Raw genomic sequence first — 19,273 nt, 5'->3', positions numbered from 1 at the left:
GGTCACTCATCTTCATACTCATTTCACACGGGCGGTTTGTGTTGCACCAGTTGTATGGACATTATACGCTATATCTGCTTTTGGTGGCGTTATACATAAAATATAGTGTCTAAAGATGACGTTTCCTAGAATATTTTTCTACAGACCAAATATAAGGAATAATAATTGAGTATAATATAGTATGATATAACCGATTCCAGATCAAGTGTAATAAGTTATTTATAGCCAATTAGTATAGATCTTTTTAACTGTTAATATTTATTATGAAATATGAGATGTTACTAATTGATGGGAAAGTTATGAAATATTCATGTCCAATAATAGCATCACATCTTTTATATTTTTATGTTTGTGCTGGTAACAATTATTGATGATCATTGATCAGCTTTTTTCTCTTAGAACAAATGAACTTTTTTGATCTACTAATTATCACATGCATTTTGTTGAAAAGGCATTGCCACAACGGCAAAAGCTTGTGAAATTTCAGTCTTGATAATAGAGACCGCCGCTAATTAAAATGTAAGCTGAATAAGCTTATGCCCCCTCAGAAAAACACTTTATTTCTAAGAAATTTCAAAATGTTATTTTTATACGTTGAACCTCCAAATTTATGTCACAGCGCATCAAATCAATTCTGATTTTCAAATTTCTCTTGGATTTAGAATCTCATGTGACGTTTTGTTTTTGAGAAAGATTTCGCCTCCAATTAATAGCTTGAACATTTTAAAGATTTTGATTTTAACAAACCGTGTCATTTTTCAGCGTACAAATCAGACATCGTGTAGAATAGAATAGATATACACAGGTGAATTCAACGTGGATTTTCCAGATGTTTTGACTCCCAAATAGAGTGACTGATTAGGCTTCGAAAGATAACTTTGCTACTACTACTCCACACAAAGCACTAATTCCATGAATCGCCAAGATTTGTTATTTTAGGATTCGTGAGGGATCGCGGAATTTTAGCATTGTGGATCAATTCGCGAGGCTCTAAGATATACTTACGATATAGGTACTACAGATTCGCATGAATATTGTCAGGAATTCAATACGATTTTCAAGAAACTATTACGAATACTGCACAAAAGTTAGGAATCGGATACGAATCAGCTAAGAATATGACGTATGTATGAGCGAATTACGTACGAATAAACATGAATTCTCGACTGTTCTTGACAAATCACCTATGCTTGAACATCAGCTTCAAAATTGATGTAACAGCTGTATCATTGGCCCTGGAACAGTTAAGAATGCTTACGAATGCTTAACAAGTCAGTTTCGATGCTTAAGAATGAATTATAAATTTGTTACGAATTAACTACGACATTTTTGGATCGGGAGTTCGTGGCCGAAACTTTCAACAGTTCAAAGCTTTTGCCACGAATTCCCAATAGCTCACGAATTGTAAGAATGAACTAAGAATATAATTATGCGATTCAGTTAAGAATTTCACTAACTAATTACGACTCAGTTACGAATCCTAAAATTTATAAATTCGTGGTATTCGTGGTTTCAGTGGAATAGTAGCATTAGCCATAATGATTGTCAACACCGTATTAAAAACATCCACTTTTCTTTGATTATGGACGAGACGGGCGCCGAATCGTCTTCCTCGGAAGTGTTACTTATCTTTTAACTATTCTATAAACGATAATTGCGAAAAACCTCTAACCTGAATTGAAGCGTGATATATAGCGAGTTAAAGAAATATCAAGCTAATATACGTCGATGGTTAAAATATATAAAGCTAATATGTTGATGGTTGATATTCTAGCCCTGATAACTGTACAGATTTACAGATCGGAAATAAAATAGCTGAATTAGTTTTGATAACAGAAGAAACAATCAATATAGCTGATGCTCAAAAAGATGCCAGATTTGATCCCGAGGTAAACATTTTTTTCTGTTTGTTAACATTTGTTTTTGTCTTTTACCATACTTCAAGCTAAGCTTGGAAGTCAGTTATCATGCTTTTGGTTCAGATCCAATCCAAGAATCAAATGAATGGAGTTTCTGCTAAGATCCAAGAACAAAACTACCCCCACTTAGGTTTAATGATCTCGAGTTTTACACCTTACTCCTTGAGACAATGTTGGTTAATATCGGACAACAAGCGATTTTAGCTTACATGGAGCCAATTATTAGCTCTCAACATGATCAGTCAGTCCAAGCTACTATACAAGGGAATTCGAACAGGTGCGGGGGGACATTCATTGCCTTAATAGGCACACAAAACTCTTAGCAAAATTGTTTTTAAATGAGGCGTTTCATTACATTTTATGCGCGTCATATTTTGCAAAATTTTTTTTAAATGAGGCATTTCATTACATGTTATGTGCGTCATATTTGCAAACCTGATTTTAGATGAAGCGTTTCATTACATCTTATGTGCGTCATATTCAAAAACTGGTTTCAGATGAGGCGTTCCATTGCACATTATGTGTGACATATTTGCAAAACTGTTTTCAGATGAGGCGTTTCATTACATGTTATGTGCGTCATATTTCTAAACCTGGTATAAGATTAAGTGTTTCATAAAATGTTATGTGCGTCATATTTCCAAAACTGGTATAATATTAATGGTTTCATAAAATGTTATGTGCGACATATTTGTGGTTTTAGATGATGCAAAACTGGTTTTAGATGGGGCGTTAATTAAATGTTACGTGCATCATATTTGCAAAACAATATTCTCAATGATTTTGATATATCGGAATCATATTAAATCCATTAAATTTTAAACTTATTTTTTCTCTTCCTTCTTTTCAGACTGATAAATTATTAGGTTTTCACACGAAAACTATTTTATGTAAACCAATACGTAACAGAGAATTGAAGACAATTGGTAATTCATCTCTTTTGAAAATTAATTGAAAGTTGACCAATATCTGTTGGTGATACCTAGGTGATATCTTACTAGTAACCAAAGCTATGTCATCTAGAAAGGTTTTATTTTTGGTTGAAATGCACCATTTCTGCCAGTAACATAATTACTCATACCTAAGTAACACCATGGTAACATGATATTATGAATCTGTTACTCCGACCAAATCTGCATGCATATGATTAATGCCTTCATCATATAATTATCATTTTAACTGGTCTCAAGCTTATTGACACTACATCAGCGGATGACCGTCATAAATGTATATCTGAAATTGCATTCAAACTAGCTGATCTGATACAAATCCTCAGAGTTCAGTTACTTCTTGAGGGTCATAAATATGACGAACAACAATAAGGACTGACGAACAAGTATCTCGTCATACTTGTACATTTCTGATGCTGTTGCCTCAGTTATTTGAAAATGAAACCACACTTCAACTCTACAGTATATATTTAAATGTAACAATATGTTTGGTTAAAGAATCGATGTTTATTTGTAGGTGTTGCACAGATTGTAAATAGAATAGATGGTCAACCGTTTGATGAACATGATGAGAATTTGTTTGAGGTAATGATTCATTTTTACCCTGTGGAAAGGGGCGAGACGTTACCATTAATGTAACTTTTTGAGTGTTAACGCAGTTATCTGTGAAAGGGATTGCAGACTGATTACATTTCAACAAGCAAGATTCTGCTTGGTTCAGTACTGTACTTGTGTTGTTTGAATTCTTTCAATTGCGAAAAGAGCAAATAATTTATTCAAAAGATAAAACTATCCAGTATTTCCATTGACCGGATCGTTGCTAAACCTGAAACCATGGTTTTGGTGCACAAATGATAAGAACGTTATAAATGAATTGTCATTTTATTATATGATTTTATTCATACCTTAATCTTCGCTTAATTCTGTTTTTTTTTTTCATTTCCAGGCCTTTACAATATTTTGTGGATTAGGTATTCATAATTCATTATTGTACGAGGAAGTCTCAGTGGCTGCTGCAAAGCAAGCAGTAGCGTTAGAGGTAAGACTCGTTGCTCATATTCTTACATGTGATGCAGCATCCAAAGACAATGTAAGAATGTAGGACGTTTCAAAATGCAGATCATTGAATTCCAAAGGTTTCTTTGTGTATATCAAGGATCATACCCAAACCCTAATCCATGAACATCGTTTGAGGTAGACATGAAACAAACATACAAAATTAACGTGTCAAATTAGTTTGTCACAATGGATGTTTCTGTGATCAGAATGAGCTAGTACACAGGTACCTTAGCTAAACATAAATAAATTGAACGATGTATTAAAGCTATCATAGTCTAATTAGGGAAATATGAATTATTTCTTTGATTATTCCAGACACTATCTTACCATGCATCTGTACCAAACGATGATGTTTTAAACATTAAGGTGGGTCATTTTTTATTATGAAATTTAGATGGCTGTAAAAATGATCAAAATTCCGTCTCAGAATTGAAAACACAAAATCTCACATTCATTAGCTACAAATGTTCATTATGTTTGAGTTCTCAGTGGCAGCGCCTACCTCTCGAGACTGGGGGTACAAACAGGGTGCAACTGAATCAATGGGTGGACAACTGTCGAGGCTGAATTCAAAATGCAACTCTGTGGACGTGACTTGTTGCAAGCCTCTCATGGAGTGTCTTAGATGGTTCTCCTAAGAAATTCTCTCAAGAAAATTTTCGACAAAAGGAATTAATTTGGTGTATTCATAGTTCGGACATATATTTTGGAGCGAAAACGTATAGAAACCCTATCTGTCACATTTATTAAAAATAAAGTAGGGATACAATAAGGATGCAAACTATTCTTTTAGACCACCTCTGTACCCCAACTGACGCCGCCACTGTTTCTCCAACATATTCTACAAATGTCTTTATTTTATGTAAATATATACCTGGAACGTTTCTTTTACAGTAGTCTATTTCCATAGATAGGTCTTATTTTACCAACTGCAAGAGACGTGTGACCGCTAAAAACATAATCAAGATCTATTTTGTTTTCCAGTGTAAACAAGTGCCTGAAGCTACCACATGGAAACTGAACCGTTTCGATTTCAACGATTTTAGTCTACAAGGTGACGAAATGATATTAGCGGCAATACGAATGTTTAAAGACTTAGGCCTTATCCGCAAATTCAGAATAGATTACGAGGTAAGCTATGTGACGTTTCTATAGGCTGGTCTCTCCCCACTCCCAACGACGTTTCAAATTTCATGTGATTGGGAATCTTAAATGTCTGATGCTATTGACCTCCTCGGCGATTCTCTAGCCCCTACCTGGCTGCTCCACCTAATGATTGAAAGAAATACCACTGCAACTGTGCCAGCTTAAGATGTAACAACCAGAACGCTTAAGTGATAGTATATCTGGGCAGGTCATGGTTCGGAAAAGAACTTGGAGATCAAGAATGAAGATTTGTTTTGTAATTTTTAGGTGTTATGTCGATGGTTATTAACAGTAAGAAAAAACTACAGAAATGTTTCATATCATAATTGGCGACATGCTTTTAATGTTTGTCAAATTATGTTTACTTCCATGATGGTGAGTGCGTAAAGTTTACATTCTATTAGTTAACATTTTAACCTTTCCCCTATATATTTATTGCCCAACATTCATTTCCGTAAATATTCAGATAATCTTTCTGTTTTCCTACTTTCACGAAACGAAGCAATATATTTTATCGGTTTGTTTGTAGAATTGTGAAACACGGAAACATATCTCTGATAAAGAAGTATTAGCGTTAACAGTAGCTTGTTTATGTCATGATTTAGATCATCGAGGTACCAACAATGCATTTCAACAAAAGTAAGTATGAACTGTGGGTGAATTCTATACTATCTAAGGCGGGGCGGTCTGAGGAATCGGACCACTGGACCACGCCTGAGGGTACAGCGAGGTCAGAGATCCTACGACTCCGATTCGACAAAAATAATTGTGTCTCTGGTTCAATTACCCAGATGTATCACAACTTATCTCCGTTATTCTTTATAGCTTTTGAAAACAAAATATATACAATGTATAAGGAAAAAATTGTACTATTCATTTGAAATCTGAAATAGTATTATATTGTATTGGATACATTTAAGAAGCTACGTGATCATATCAATAACACCTCGTCTAGAATATGTGACAGTTGTAGAGCCACCAGATGGGATGGGATGCACAGATATTGCTTCAAGCTGACTTTATTTCAGATCCAGTTCGCCTTTAGCTCAATTGTACGGAACCAAAGCAACTTTAGAACACCATCATTTTAACCATGCAATAATAATATTGAACAGTGAGGTAAGATTAACAATAACTTACTACATTCAGACTTTGCTTCAGGGCCAAATGCAATAATTTCTATCTCAGATATATGAAAATATATGACCCATAATAATAGCAACGCCTTGCGCACTTTCGTTTTCCGTTTGTTGGTTTTGGACGCATACAAATTTAACAAATTCAATCAGACGTATAAAAATTTGTTACCTATAATATAAGCAAAACCATTGTACGCTATATCGGATTTTTTGACGGTTGGTATGGATAATTAGTAAACCATATTTGGTGCCATAATTTTTTAAATCCGTTTGGATCGGTTGGTACAGTTCGTTGGATTAGATAATTATGTTGTCATAAGCAGTCTGTAATACCCCGTCACATCAGACTGCAACCATTTGCGATTTTACGACGACTAGCAATGCACCAGGTCGCTGAGAACGCAAGAGAAAGTCCTAAAGAAAGAACAGTTCTTACTAGCTATCCTCCATCAGTGGCGATAACCACCGCACGATTATTAACGTTTCCTGCCAGGTTTAAAACGTTCTGCTCTGAGTTAAACCTCCGTCGCAGTTTCAGCGTAGTAAGGACGCCTTTCCGGTGTGACGGGTCTACGTGCTTCCGTAATCTGAGAAATTTTCCGAGAAGATTTATACTATCCTAATGTTGTAGTAGGAATAAACTCATTACATTCTTCTCAAAAACAAGACAATTTATTTTCAAATTCCATGTTTCATGAGAAAGTACTTAAAACATTTCGCTAAAAAGAAGCTCGTGTCAATTTTGTAACACGCAATTTTAAAGAGATTGGATAAGATGCTTTCTTGCTCGTCTATCTATCGGTAACAGACCCTTACAAACTCTTATAGCTTCCATTTGTACTATTGCGTCTATGATTCCTGTAATTTTAGAAAAACTTGATTAGGGCAAAACCCTCTCCAAAATTATTCAAGCTGCATATACATAAGCCATGAAGAATGCATTGAATCCAGAACGCTCTAACGTCAGACATACAGTGTAGTCGTTCAAGTGAAAGCTATGAGCGTCTCTGATACGCCTTCCTCTTGAAAATCTCTTGAATCTCGTTAAAGGCTGTGAACTGATGGGCGAGACCATACGATATATTATAATACGTTGCTATCTTGAAGTATCTAGAACAAACATTACTTCTCAGCAGGGTCACAAGGCCACCCAGAAGTTAAGCATGAAATTTGAAAATATATAAAAAGAAGTACTAAAATAAGTCTACCTTAAGCAGTTGTTGACATTTAAGAAACAAGTCTTGTACAGCATGATTTAATCAATGCAAACTTCACTAAGATTTCAGCCTCGGGCTTTAATTTACTATTGAACAATATTTTTTTCTCTTTTATTTCAATGTTTTAAGATCAATTTATATGTAAAGAAAATCATTAGGGACTTTTAACGACCACATATATGGCTAAACTAAACCAAACGCATTTCATTAAAGATTTCATTAAGTATCTTGCTTGAAAAGATCCACCCAAGTTTCATATACATGGATCAAAAAAATGAAATGAATGGAGTTTTACGTCCTACATACATGGATCAAAGTACCCAAGCTCGGTCACACGATGCTTTACTATTACTATGTAGTTGCGAAAGCGTACCTAAGCGCACCAACTAGCACAACGCCCGAATTGTTGCCAATTATACTGATAGCATAGGTCATATTTATTCATACCGGATCAAAACATAAAGGGAATGTGAAGAGGTTTACTGATTGTTTCATGACGTCACTAATCGCAAAATATTATAATATTAAGGCCCTTCACGATTAGTGACGTCATCAAACACTTAATTTTAGTGTATATTTTGGAATTGCAGGAACCACAGACGTTTGATTGAAAATTGGAATGGTGTAAGTTGATGCTATCAGTGTCTACGATACACAGACAAATTTTAGAAAACCTCTTTACATTCCCTTTAAGAATTTTAAGCAAAAATCGACTTTATTAATACCATCTTAAAGGAGAGAAAAAAAAACCGAAATAACAGGATATTTGTTTGATTCCATACTTTTGATGCTATCGATTTTTCAAGGATCATAGATTTTCAATTTAGCATACTTACTGGACCGAAAATTAAAAATGTTGAGCAATAATCCACAAATAAATAAATAAATTCAAACAACTTCAAGATCAATTTCCGAATATTTTCACTAAACGTTTGGTTACTGCTTTTAAAAGAAACAAAAATCTAAGTAGTTTACTCGTCCATGGCAAATTAGACCCCATCCCATTAACTCTCTGAAACAATTGCATTATGTGTTTTAAACAATGTTTTGATCATTTGTAAGCATTGTATTATTTCAGTCTTTTCAGAATTGACATTGTTGTAATTTCATTTTATTACTCAAAATAATAATTGATGTAAAATAATGTTCTCATCTTGTGACCTTGGCCATTGCTCCTATAGGAGAGAATCTTCTATAACACCCAACAAAAACAAGATATTAATTTGTTTCTTTATATGTTGAAAATAATCGAGTCCATATTGTTAATATTTTCTTTTTCCCCATGCTCAGAAGATCCAATTAAGTGTGTAAAACACATGAGAGTAACCTCACAAATTGGGCATAGGAATTTTTCTTACCTTGAGGAAAATTCGAACCCATGGCCCGTTATCGCCAAGCAGACGAAAATCCAACTCGCTTTACCGACTGGTGAGACTAAAATGCCTTTACTAGGAAATTGCTCCTAGATATGATCAAGACTCAGGTCCCGGGAATATTGTCTTAGTAATTAACCTTGTGGCAGCAGATCTGTCTGTAATTGTGTTTGAATATAGATATATTTGACATAGAGGATCATTTCTAATAACAATCAGTAAAGCAATTCGGTCTCGTCGTATATTCCAAGCCGGATGTGGAATTTAACTGTTTCATTTTGTCATTGACGTCATCATTCCATATGAAACATGGGAAATTAAAAATGACATTTTGGCTCAATATCATGAACAGCTTGATTTAATGTACGTCTAATTAATTCCCCAAAACAGAAATTGAACTTTTTGCTGATCATTGAAATGATAGAATAGGGAATCGTAAATATTATTTAATGAAGGTCGACAAGTACTGTATATGATCCACTCTTATTGGTGACTTTTATAAGTTTTTTTATGTATAGTTTTTATGATAATTGAAATCCGGTTATTAATGATAGTATTATTTTATTATTTGTGTCTAGGGCCATAATATCTTTAGCAATTTTTCCTCGGATGATTATAGTGAAGTTATTAATTTATTAAAACACGCAATATTAGCAACTGATCTTTCATTACATATACAGTAAGTAATAGTTTATATTCTTTTATCATGCAATATACAGTCTGGGCGTACCTTTGCTGACATCTCATGATAAAATGTGTTTTTTAAAACAAAGGCGTAAAGCCGACTTTTAAGCCGAGGGAGTCGCTGCCTCTTTAGAAAACATATTTTCGGATATCGGTCGAGGATATTCTCAACTGAGAGGCAATATTCTATTTTAGGAATTCCATTGACAAATATTTCTGCCCTTTATATGCGTGTAGTGGTTATACCAAATGAACGAAAATTCACAGTTTGTCGCCAATTGCTAGTATTCTTCTATCACTACAACTTATTCCAGATTATTTACAATAGGATACAAATGTATTACTAGATAACAAACGCTTCAAATTCGTTCATGATATTGAATATTGATGTACAAACCATATTATTACAGAATTCGAGAGAAGTTTTTCTCCATGGTTGATGCTGGAGTCAGAAGTCTAGATGATCGAGAATGTAAAGAAATCTATCGTAGTATCATTATGACCACCTGTGATATAGCTGCTATTACCAAACCTTGGGAAATACAGAGAAAGGTACGTTAATTGCAACAGAAACAGTATTATGTTCGGTGCATGTTTATGTTATGTTTGGTGCATGTTTATATTATGTCGGTGCATGTTTATATTATGTTCGGTGCATGTTTATATTATGTTCGGTACATGTTTTTATTATGTTGGTACATGTTTATATTATGTTCGGTGCATGTTTATGTTATGTTCGGTGCATGTTTATGTTATGTTTGGTGCATGTTTATATTATGTCGGTGTATGTTTATATTATGTTCGGTGCATGTTTATATTATGTTCGGTACATGTTTTTATTATGTTCTGTACATGTTTATATTATGTTCGGTACATATTTATATTAAGTTCGGTGCATGTTTATATTATGTTCGGGGAGCCGCGGTGGCTCAGTGAGTTAGACGCTTGCTCACTAACCTGAAGGTCCAGGGTTCGATCCCGGCATAGGTCGAGATAATACCTTCGGATTTTTCAACCCGGTTTCCCCCTGTCAGTGATGCAGGTAAGAGGGGCTGACATGGAAAAAGCGTCTAGTCGTTCGGATGGGACAATAAACCGAGGCCTCGTGTGCTACGGGCTGTGCACGTTAAAGATCCCTCGACAGTTGGAAATCCAAAAAGAGCAGGCTAATGCCGCTGTCCTGGCAAAATTTCCCTCATGGCAACCTGCATGGCGTTGCCCGTCTTCATTAGCCCTCAAGGTACAGAAGAGTAGGACGTAAAACTCCATTCATTTCATTTCATTTATATTATGTTCGGCTCATGTGTATGTTATTCCAGTTGCATGTTTATATTATGTTCGGTGCATGTTTATATTATGTTCGGTACATGTTTATGTTATGATCGGTGCATGTTTATATTATGATCGTTGCAGGTTTATAATATGATCGGTGCATGTTTTTATTATGTTCGGTACATGTTTATATTATGTTCGGTACATGTTTATATTATGTTCGGTGCATGCTCATATCATGTTCATACATGTTTATGTTATGTTCGGTGCATGTTTATATTATGATCGGTGCATGTTTATATAATGATCGGTGAAGGTTTATATTATGATCGGTGCAGGTTTATGATATGATCGGTACATGTTTTTATTATGCTCGGTACATGTTTATATTGTGTTCGGTACATGTTTATATTAAGTTTGGTGCATGTTTATATTAAGTTCGGTGCATGTTTATATTATCTTCAGTGCATGTTTATATTATGTTCGGTTCATGTTTATATTATGATCGGTGCAGGTTTATAATATGATCGGTGCATGTTTATATTATGTTCGGTACATGTTTTTATTATGTCCAGTGCATGTTTATATTATGTTCGGTGCATGTTTATATTATGCTCGGTGCAGGTTTATATTATGATCGGTGCAGGTTTATAATATGATCGATGCATGTTTATATTATGTTCGGCGCGTGTTTGGATACATCAGTCTCGTTAGAAAGATTCCAAAGAAGCCTTCCAACGTTTGTATGTGTTTCAGAGATGTTATTACCTTGGACAGTGACGCCATAGGATGATCGCGTTTATCTTGAATTACAGGAACCACAGTCATCAGACAGTAACTGGGAATGACGAATATACAATGGTTGCTTGACGATATTGAACGTTTCTTTTCAACCCATTTTACAGCAAAATGTCTTTTCAATTTTTATGAGCTAATTATCTCATTCTATGGTCAGACAAAATCCTTCATTGAATCAGGTTCAGTCAGTGATATAATTGACGTGTCTAAGATTACGTCAAAGGGACAGTTGTGCCATTTTGGTGGGTTGATTTGGGCCTTGAATATATGTAAATAGTGTTTAGAAGTACTGGAAATGTGCGAAAATCGCATGAATTCTTTCAAAAATACAACCTAGGAATTTTACTCACTATTTCTTTATATATATATCTTTTGACGAGTCGTCAATTTTACATTCAAACGTGGATAATTCTGGAAACACATGAATTTGAAAGCTCAGATTCGACGGTGTGCTTAGAACACTATAACTGATTGAATAGTCTAAAAAAATCCATTTCTGAGACTAGAGTATGATTGATCAAATAAATGGTGCATGTGTCCCTTTAAGTAACTGTCAGAAGACCATTTGAAATATTATAAGGTGCCAGGACTTGGTATCAATTATTCTTTTTGATTGGAACATGTCTTTTATCTTCTAAGGCAAATAAAATATACAGTATACAAGTGAACTTTGATATATAGGTTTAAATTAATTTTTATGTATTATTTACTAGACTTCAGTAGACAAAAAATGTCATTGTTTCTTTTGATTTTGACATTTCCAATTCTTGTCTTGATGCGTCTTGTGTGACGTTTGTGGTTATTATAGGATAATCAAAGATTATATAATAGAGTTGTAGTTTCCAGAATGATCTTTCTTAGAATAAAAAGTCAAAGGTTCAAAATATCTAAAAAGTGTCATTTGAAATTAATTGTAGCCTAGTTTATATGCAACTCGAAAGACATAATTTAGATTAACAACCTTTAAGGAATATAGGCGTCTAACTATTTTGTTGCTTTTCTAAGACGTAGCATTACTTTAAGTAATAACCTCTCGATATTTTATTAGGATTTGAGAATTAAGAATATCGTCATTTATACCTTAAAGAAACTTAAATTTTTTTATCAAATAGTTGAACCAGCCGTCAAATTTCCATTCTGTTAAGTGATTCGGGAGACTTGAATCAATTTTATCGATAAAGCAAATATTTAGAAGACTATATCAGATGAATATTTTATCCTTTTGAAGAATTCATTATGTATGTATATATCTCTTACAGGCTGCTGATTTGGTGGTAGCAGAATTTTTTGATCAGGGTGATAAAGAAAAGAATGAACTTAATCTTCAACCAATGGTAAGTATATTTTTCTCTCGTAAAAAGTATGATAAAGTTTACTGTAGATGGAATATCAATCGAGTTTCTCTCTAGATAAATGAACCCGATGTGAACTGTACCCAAGCTGTTGGTCTAGGTTAAGAAAGCGACTTAAAGGGATTGTATAAGGTTTTCTCAAAAAAAAACATTGGGTCACTGTTAACTTCCTTGAGTGGCATTTAGTAATTGATGATATTAACACGAACACAATTATATGGATAACAATTACTTTAATAAATAACTTGCGACGTTTCGACGATGATTCTTTCGTCTTTATCAAGCAATGATAGCATCAATTTGTATCATTCCAATTTTCAATCAGACGTCTGTGGTTCTTGCAATACAACTAAAACTGGATGTCACTAATCGCAAAATATGCTTTATCACAAAAGGTCCTTTAGGATTAGTGACGTCATCAATTACTTAATTTTGGTGGAATGGAAGGAACCACAGACGTCTGATTGAAATTTAGAATGGTGCAAATTGTAGCTTTCAGTGTTCATAAGTAATGCCATCTAATCCTTGTATTCATCATTAATAGGCATGTATGGATAGAGAAAAACAAGATGAAATCGCCAAGTTACAGATGTCCTGGATTGATGGTATTTGTTTGCCGTTATATAAGGTAAAATTACAGCCTTTTGTGATGAAATATTGTTTTTCTGGAAGAAAATGTGGGATAGCGAAACCCAAAGTAGAGTATTATGACAGCCTCCCCGTGGCCGATTTGCAATATTCGACATTGTTCTACATGACATGGTTTAAATATAACGTCATTCGAACGAGATTCTGTAAAACAGAATTTTGCAGATTACAATGGACACGAAAAAAAACGAAATTGTATCTAATTTTAGATTGATTTGTGTAGTACCACAATCTCCCCAAATAACAGATTATTTTACTGCTTAGTTGAAATCGATAGTCATTACACTGTTCTATGTAGTTACGTCAAATTACCATGCATAAAAACATTACCCAAGTCAGCAAATATTTCATTTTAAAGTTTTCATGTTGAAGCCAAAGCAATTATCAAGTTGATGATACTCTATTAAGTATGGTAATCGTCCAAATAGAATAAAAACTTTTCTCAAATTAAATGACAGGCCATAGATTTCACAATTCTTTATTTTTTTTATGAATAATTCGGTGATTTTAACAAAGCCTTTGACTATTTTTGGTAAAATATTAACGGTGTAATTAGCATTAACTGCCAATTTTTACCCGAAGTATTTATTCTAAATGTTGATATTGATGAAACGACGCCATATAATAGATTTTATAATTACCATTGTTTTTAACACTGTACTATTTACATGAAAGAAGCACTATTTAAAAGGACAGATTCTCCTTCCGTTTGACCAATTGTAATTTAGTCCCAGAAAGGGGATTTTTTTTAGCTGAGGTCATTAGTAATATGTTCACAGCTCACCGTCGAAATTTGAGCTTTCAAATTCATGTGTCTTCAGAATTATCCGCGTTTGAAAATTAAAAAGACGACTCGTCTTTTCTTGATACTGTCATATATATAGAAAAAGCTTATTTAGAAATAGAAAATGAAATTAGTTTTGAAGGAATTTTCGAAAATATTTAGTACTTCTGAGGACTATTTACATAATATATTCAAGAGCCAAATCAACCCACCCAAATGGCGAATCTGTCAATTTAAAGACAATACATTTAAATCAAAAAACAAGCTCATTTTATTTTTGCACATAGGCAGTCTTAACCATTGTGATTTCAGGTAGCGGTTTGTGTTCGAAAATCTGATATTTCTTATAGATTCTCGCGCAGCTCCTACCGGTAGAAAAAGATTCCTCTGGTCTGACTTCGATATAGGACTGGTGTACTAATGTTTCTTTTCCATATTTGTTTGCAGAATCTATCGAAGATGGACCCTAACTTCAAACCAATGTTAGAAGGTGTTTTAGCTAATAGAGATAGATGGGAGATATTAGATGCTGAAAGATTAACTAAACTTGCTGTTCTTGAAACCGGTGTTTAAAATCCTTACCAACTCTTAGGATCTTCGTTTAGAAAATATGAGCGTTTTTTATTCGCCTGTATGTAACAAATATTGTTAAAGACCCTTTACCCTCAATAAAAAGCCATTGATTTGTATACCTGCAGTTTCTAAAGAAGCAAAGACTGAACCGGTTTTTCTGCATCATGAAAGTTGCACTCAATGACATACTCTTCTGAAATGACATCAAGTGGTATGCTCTTCCGAAAGTGATATTTGCCATTCTGGAGTAACACAAATTGAGATGTATACTCTTCTGCAAGTGACTAACACTGAATGGTATGCTGGCCCGAAACTCTCACAAACTAAATTGCATGGGACACAAATTGAGAAGTATGTTAATCTGCAAGTGATACAAATTTTTAAGTTTGCTCCTCTGAAAGTCCCACAAATTGCGTTGCATGGGACACAGTATGTTTATCTGCAAGTGAAAGCTACATCTGAGCCACAACTAAGAAGCATGAGGGACGTGTTATTTTCAAATTCAGAAGCATGTTCTTCTGAAACTGACGTCTTCCTTTCAATAGACAGAAAGTGGGTAACATTTTCTTTTAAAATAGACCTATACTCGGTATCAAGATATTTCAAACAGACAGAAGCTGAGTAGCATGTTCTTGTCAAATAGATATGAAATGAAATGAGTGGAGTTTTACGTCCTACTTTTCTGCACCATATGGGGTAATGAAGATGGGTCAAATAGATAGAAACTGAGTAACATGTTCTTGTCAAATGGACGTTAACTGGGTAAAATGTTCTTGTCAAATAGACAGAAACGAAGTAACATGTTCTTGTCAAATAGAGAGGAACTGGGTAGCATGTTCTTGTCAAATAGAGAGGAACTGTGTAGCATGTTCTTGTCACATAGACAGGAACTGAGTAACATGTTCTTGTCAAATAGACGTTAACTGGGTAAAATGTTCTTGTCAAATAGACAGAAACGGAGTAACATGTTCTTGTCAAATAGAAAGGAACTGGGTAGCATGTTCTTGTCAAATAGACAGGAACTGCGTAACATTTTCTTGTGAAATAGACAGGAACTGAGTAACATTTTCTTGTCAAATAGACAGAAAATTGTAACATGTTCTTGTCAAATAGACAGGAACGGACTAACATGTTCTTGTCAAATAGACAGAAACTGGGTAACGTGTTCTTGTCAAATAGACAGAAATTGAGTTACACGTTCTCAGACAGAAAATGAGTGAATTAAGACTCATATTGTACTTTAATGGAAAAAGAGATCGTCGGAATAAGCTTCGTCTCCAATATCTATGAAAAAGCTTTCCAATACACGGTCAGATTTTATTCTTAAAGGGATTGTAAAGAGGTTTTTCTAAATATTTCATATGTATTCAATTTTCAATCAGATATCTATCGTTTCAATTCGACTAAAAAACTAAGCGTTTGGAGAAGTCATTAATCGCGAAAAGCCTCAATATGTGATAACTTTGCGATTAGTGACGTCATCAAAGGCTTAGATTTAGTGGAATTGCAGGATCCACAGATAAATTGAAAATTTGAATGGTGCAAATTGATGTAATCAGTGTCCCCGATACCGATAAAAAAAATAAGAAAACCTTTTTAAATTCTCTTTAAAATCCTGGCTTATAATTCAAAATCTTTAGTTAAATACTCGTATATACACTGAGTAATATTTATTACCATTAAATGTATTCTTATTGATCATGTAACTTGCCATCTTATATATTTCTTACTTTTGACGTCAGTGTCTAATTATTGGAATAAATATTTAAAGATTCAGTAATCAAAATTTGACTTTTGACTTAAGATATTTATAGTGTCTGGGATACTTGTTAGAATTATTGATCGTTTTGTAAAATATTGTTATTATTGTAAATAGTTATTGTTATTAATCATTATTTTGTATATTGATAGTTATCATTTTAGTTGTTGAATATTTTCATTATTTAATAAATATCTTTCATTTAATGAATTTGTATTGCTTCTGCATTGAATATTGGCGTTCCACTCGGACGACAGGGTATGAAGTTGACTTCAGTACACTGAATGTGGTACTTTATATACAATTGGTCCAACAGCAGAATTTTTTAAAAACACTATTACTCATTAAGGCTTATTCCATGTGTGTGTAAACGCAACACAGAGTAAACAAAGAAAACACAGACATCGCTATTTAATATGATGGTTCTGCAAGATTAAACATTCAATTTCCCCTGATCCATTTAGCCAATCTTATCTTCTGCCAGATGGTCAGTAGGATTGTCAACAGACTTAAAATAAGTTTTAACCTTTAGTTACTTTTCTCTACATCGCAAAATGGTGAAATTCCCATATTCTTCTTTTGTTATAATTAGTCTTTCGATTTTAGATGTTTTCATTTGCGACCACGACACAGTCTGTAATTGAAGGGAAATAACTATTCTTCTATACAACTCTTCGTTTTCATCGCTTTAGAGTTAGATCATGGAGTTTTATGAGAACGGAAGAGGCAAGGGCAATTGAAGAGAATTACCAGTAGATAGATGGAAGAACAAGGGGTGAATGAAGTTGGAAAGACAAGACAGGAGCTGTTATCCAGGGTGAAGAAAAGACATGGTAAATAGAGAAGTGAGAGAGAAAAAAAGTAGAGAGGGGAAGGAGAGTGAAGATAACCAGAAATGAGAGAGGAGGTTAACAGAGAAGAGAGTAGGCTAAGAGGAAATGGAGAGAAAGGAAACAGGGAGAAGAAGTAGAAGAGAGACAGGGGAAACAGAGTGGAAAGGAAAGAGAGACAGAGAGAAACGGGGAAACGGAGGGAAAGGAAAAGAGAGACGGGGGGAACGGAGATGAAGGAGAAGAGGGCAGGGGGATGCGGAGAGGAAGGAGAAGGGAGACAGGATTGTAATCGAGTTGATTCCATTAGCCTATATGCAAATTTGGATTTAAAAAAAATGCATGAGTAATCTCAGTGGTCAAATGAAATTGCAGAGAATTCCTTCCCTTGAAATAAAACGTACGTAAAATTTCAACAATTTATCAGCATTTCATTAACCAAAATTGGGTTGCAATTTAAAATGCGCACTCCTATCACGTCTCAAATGAGAATAATATAATAATAATAATAATAAGCTATTTCAAGACTAAACGGTCCAAATGAAATGAATGGAGTTTAACGTCAGGTACTAAACGGTCCAAAGTTCCTCAAGGCTAGAGACCGTCGAGCCTTTCTAAATATTACTAGTTTATACAGTTGCGTTACTTTGAGTGTGTATTGGTTTACTGTATCAAGGTAGAATGCCGATCTGACTCCTATTTTATGATGGAAATTTTTGTAGGGAGGGTGGGACTAAAATAACTACGAATTTGATACTGAAATTATTTGTTGTCTGGATTCCAAGATATTATACGGATCGAATAATGAGCCTTGCATACTAAGAGAAACAGAAATGAAAAGGAATTAAGAAAGACATGAATCGAATGTTTTCTGAAAATGCAATAAAAGAAAGAGCACAGAATTGTGTTGAAAATTTGATGTAATTTTTTGTGTCGTTTAATCTTTAAATTCTCGCCCTATGCATATTTCATATTTCATCCGTATCAGATGTTCAATTATCGAATTATCATGTGACTGTCACGTGATGGCGTTAGATCGTTATCGATAACAAAAATTATGCTTAATAATTAAATGTCATTTATGAATGGTGTAGCTTGTAGCTTCTCAATTTTCCATGCATTAGTTTGTAGAAGTAATATCAGGAGACTAATATAAAAGTGATGCCTTCAGTACTGGTTTTAAAATTTGTGAGTTCTTCAAGTTCATCTTGTTGACAAATAATGGTCATTTGATTGGAAATGGGAAATATATCGCAATCATCGTATGATCAAATTACATTACATTACATTTTGAATAGGCAAATTAATTTATTTATTTGTCTATAGATTATTTTTTTTTTAATTGATTGTACCTGAGCCAGCATAGCTCAATATTGTGCATTATGGACTGTAACCTCTAGGTTGGTTATTCAATTACGGGTACATTCCACATTGTAATTTGGATAAATGGATAGGTCTACTGCTCCTAAACAAAGAAACATGATGATAATGAAGAGCTTTTTGTCTTCACACAAGCTCACTTAGAATTTGAAGCACCTTTACAACCAAAAACAACTGTGTTTGAATTTAGGCAGGTTATTTTGAATTTTTTAATTTTATCTGAGAACTTGTCGAAAGAAGTCAACTCATCGCCACAATTTGATGAGAGAACTCGTCTTCAAAAGTCATACCTACAAAAGTCATACGATCAGGTTACTATCAAGGGTAGTGGGTCACATTTATTCCCTCGACATTGAGTTTAAATTTTCAATGTTGCATGGGTCTTATTTC

At 34.0% G+C, this 19,273-nt stretch overlaps 1 protein-coding gene across 1 annotated transcript in view; it reads left to right on the top strand.

The window, feature by feature from the left end:
- Window positions 1–15,356, top strand: part of LOTGIDRAFT_236563 (hypothetical protein) — a gene marked incomplete at its 5' end in the record, with an annotated part of 57,669 nt that extends 42,313 nt beyond the window's left edge. The window contains 14 exons of the mRNA XM_009067556.1: window positions 1,775–1,889; window positions 2,770–2,845; window positions 3,387–3,454; window positions 3,816–3,908; window positions 4,244–4,294; window positions 4,913–5,059; window positions 5,342–5,449; window positions 5,604–5,713; window positions 6,103–6,193; window positions 9,382–9,482; window positions 9,898–10,039; window positions 12,817–12,891; window positions 13,454–13,537; window positions 14,789–15,356. Coding sequence (XP_009065804.1) covers window positions 1,775–1,889; window positions 2,770–2,845; window positions 3,387–3,454; window positions 3,816–3,908; window positions 4,244–4,294; window positions 4,913–5,059; window positions 5,342–5,449; window positions 5,604–5,713; window positions 6,103–6,193; window positions 9,382–9,482; window positions 9,898–10,039; window positions 12,817–12,891; window positions 13,454–13,537; window positions 14,789–14,914 — 1,387 coding nt within the window. The 3' untranslated portion in view covers window positions 14,915–15,356. The remainder of the gene's footprint in view (window positions 1–1,774; window positions 1,890–2,769; window positions 2,846–3,386; window positions 3,455–3,815; window positions 3,909–4,243; window positions 4,295–4,912; window positions 5,060–5,341; window positions 5,450–5,603; window positions 5,714–6,102; window positions 6,194–9,381; window positions 9,483–9,897; window positions 10,040–12,816; window positions 12,892–13,453; window positions 13,538–14,788) is intronic.
- Between the last annotated feature and the right edge of the window lie 3,917 nt (window positions 15,357–19,273).

Source organism: Lottia gigantea (genome assembly GCF_000327385.1).
Source record: "Lottia gigantea unplaced genomic scaffold LOTGIsca_83, whole genome shotgun sequence".
NCBI classification, from domain to species: Eukaryota; Metazoa; Mollusca; class Gastropoda; family Lottiidae; genus Lottia; species Lottia gigantea.
This window is presented reverse-complemented; position numbering and strand designations above follow the sequence as displayed.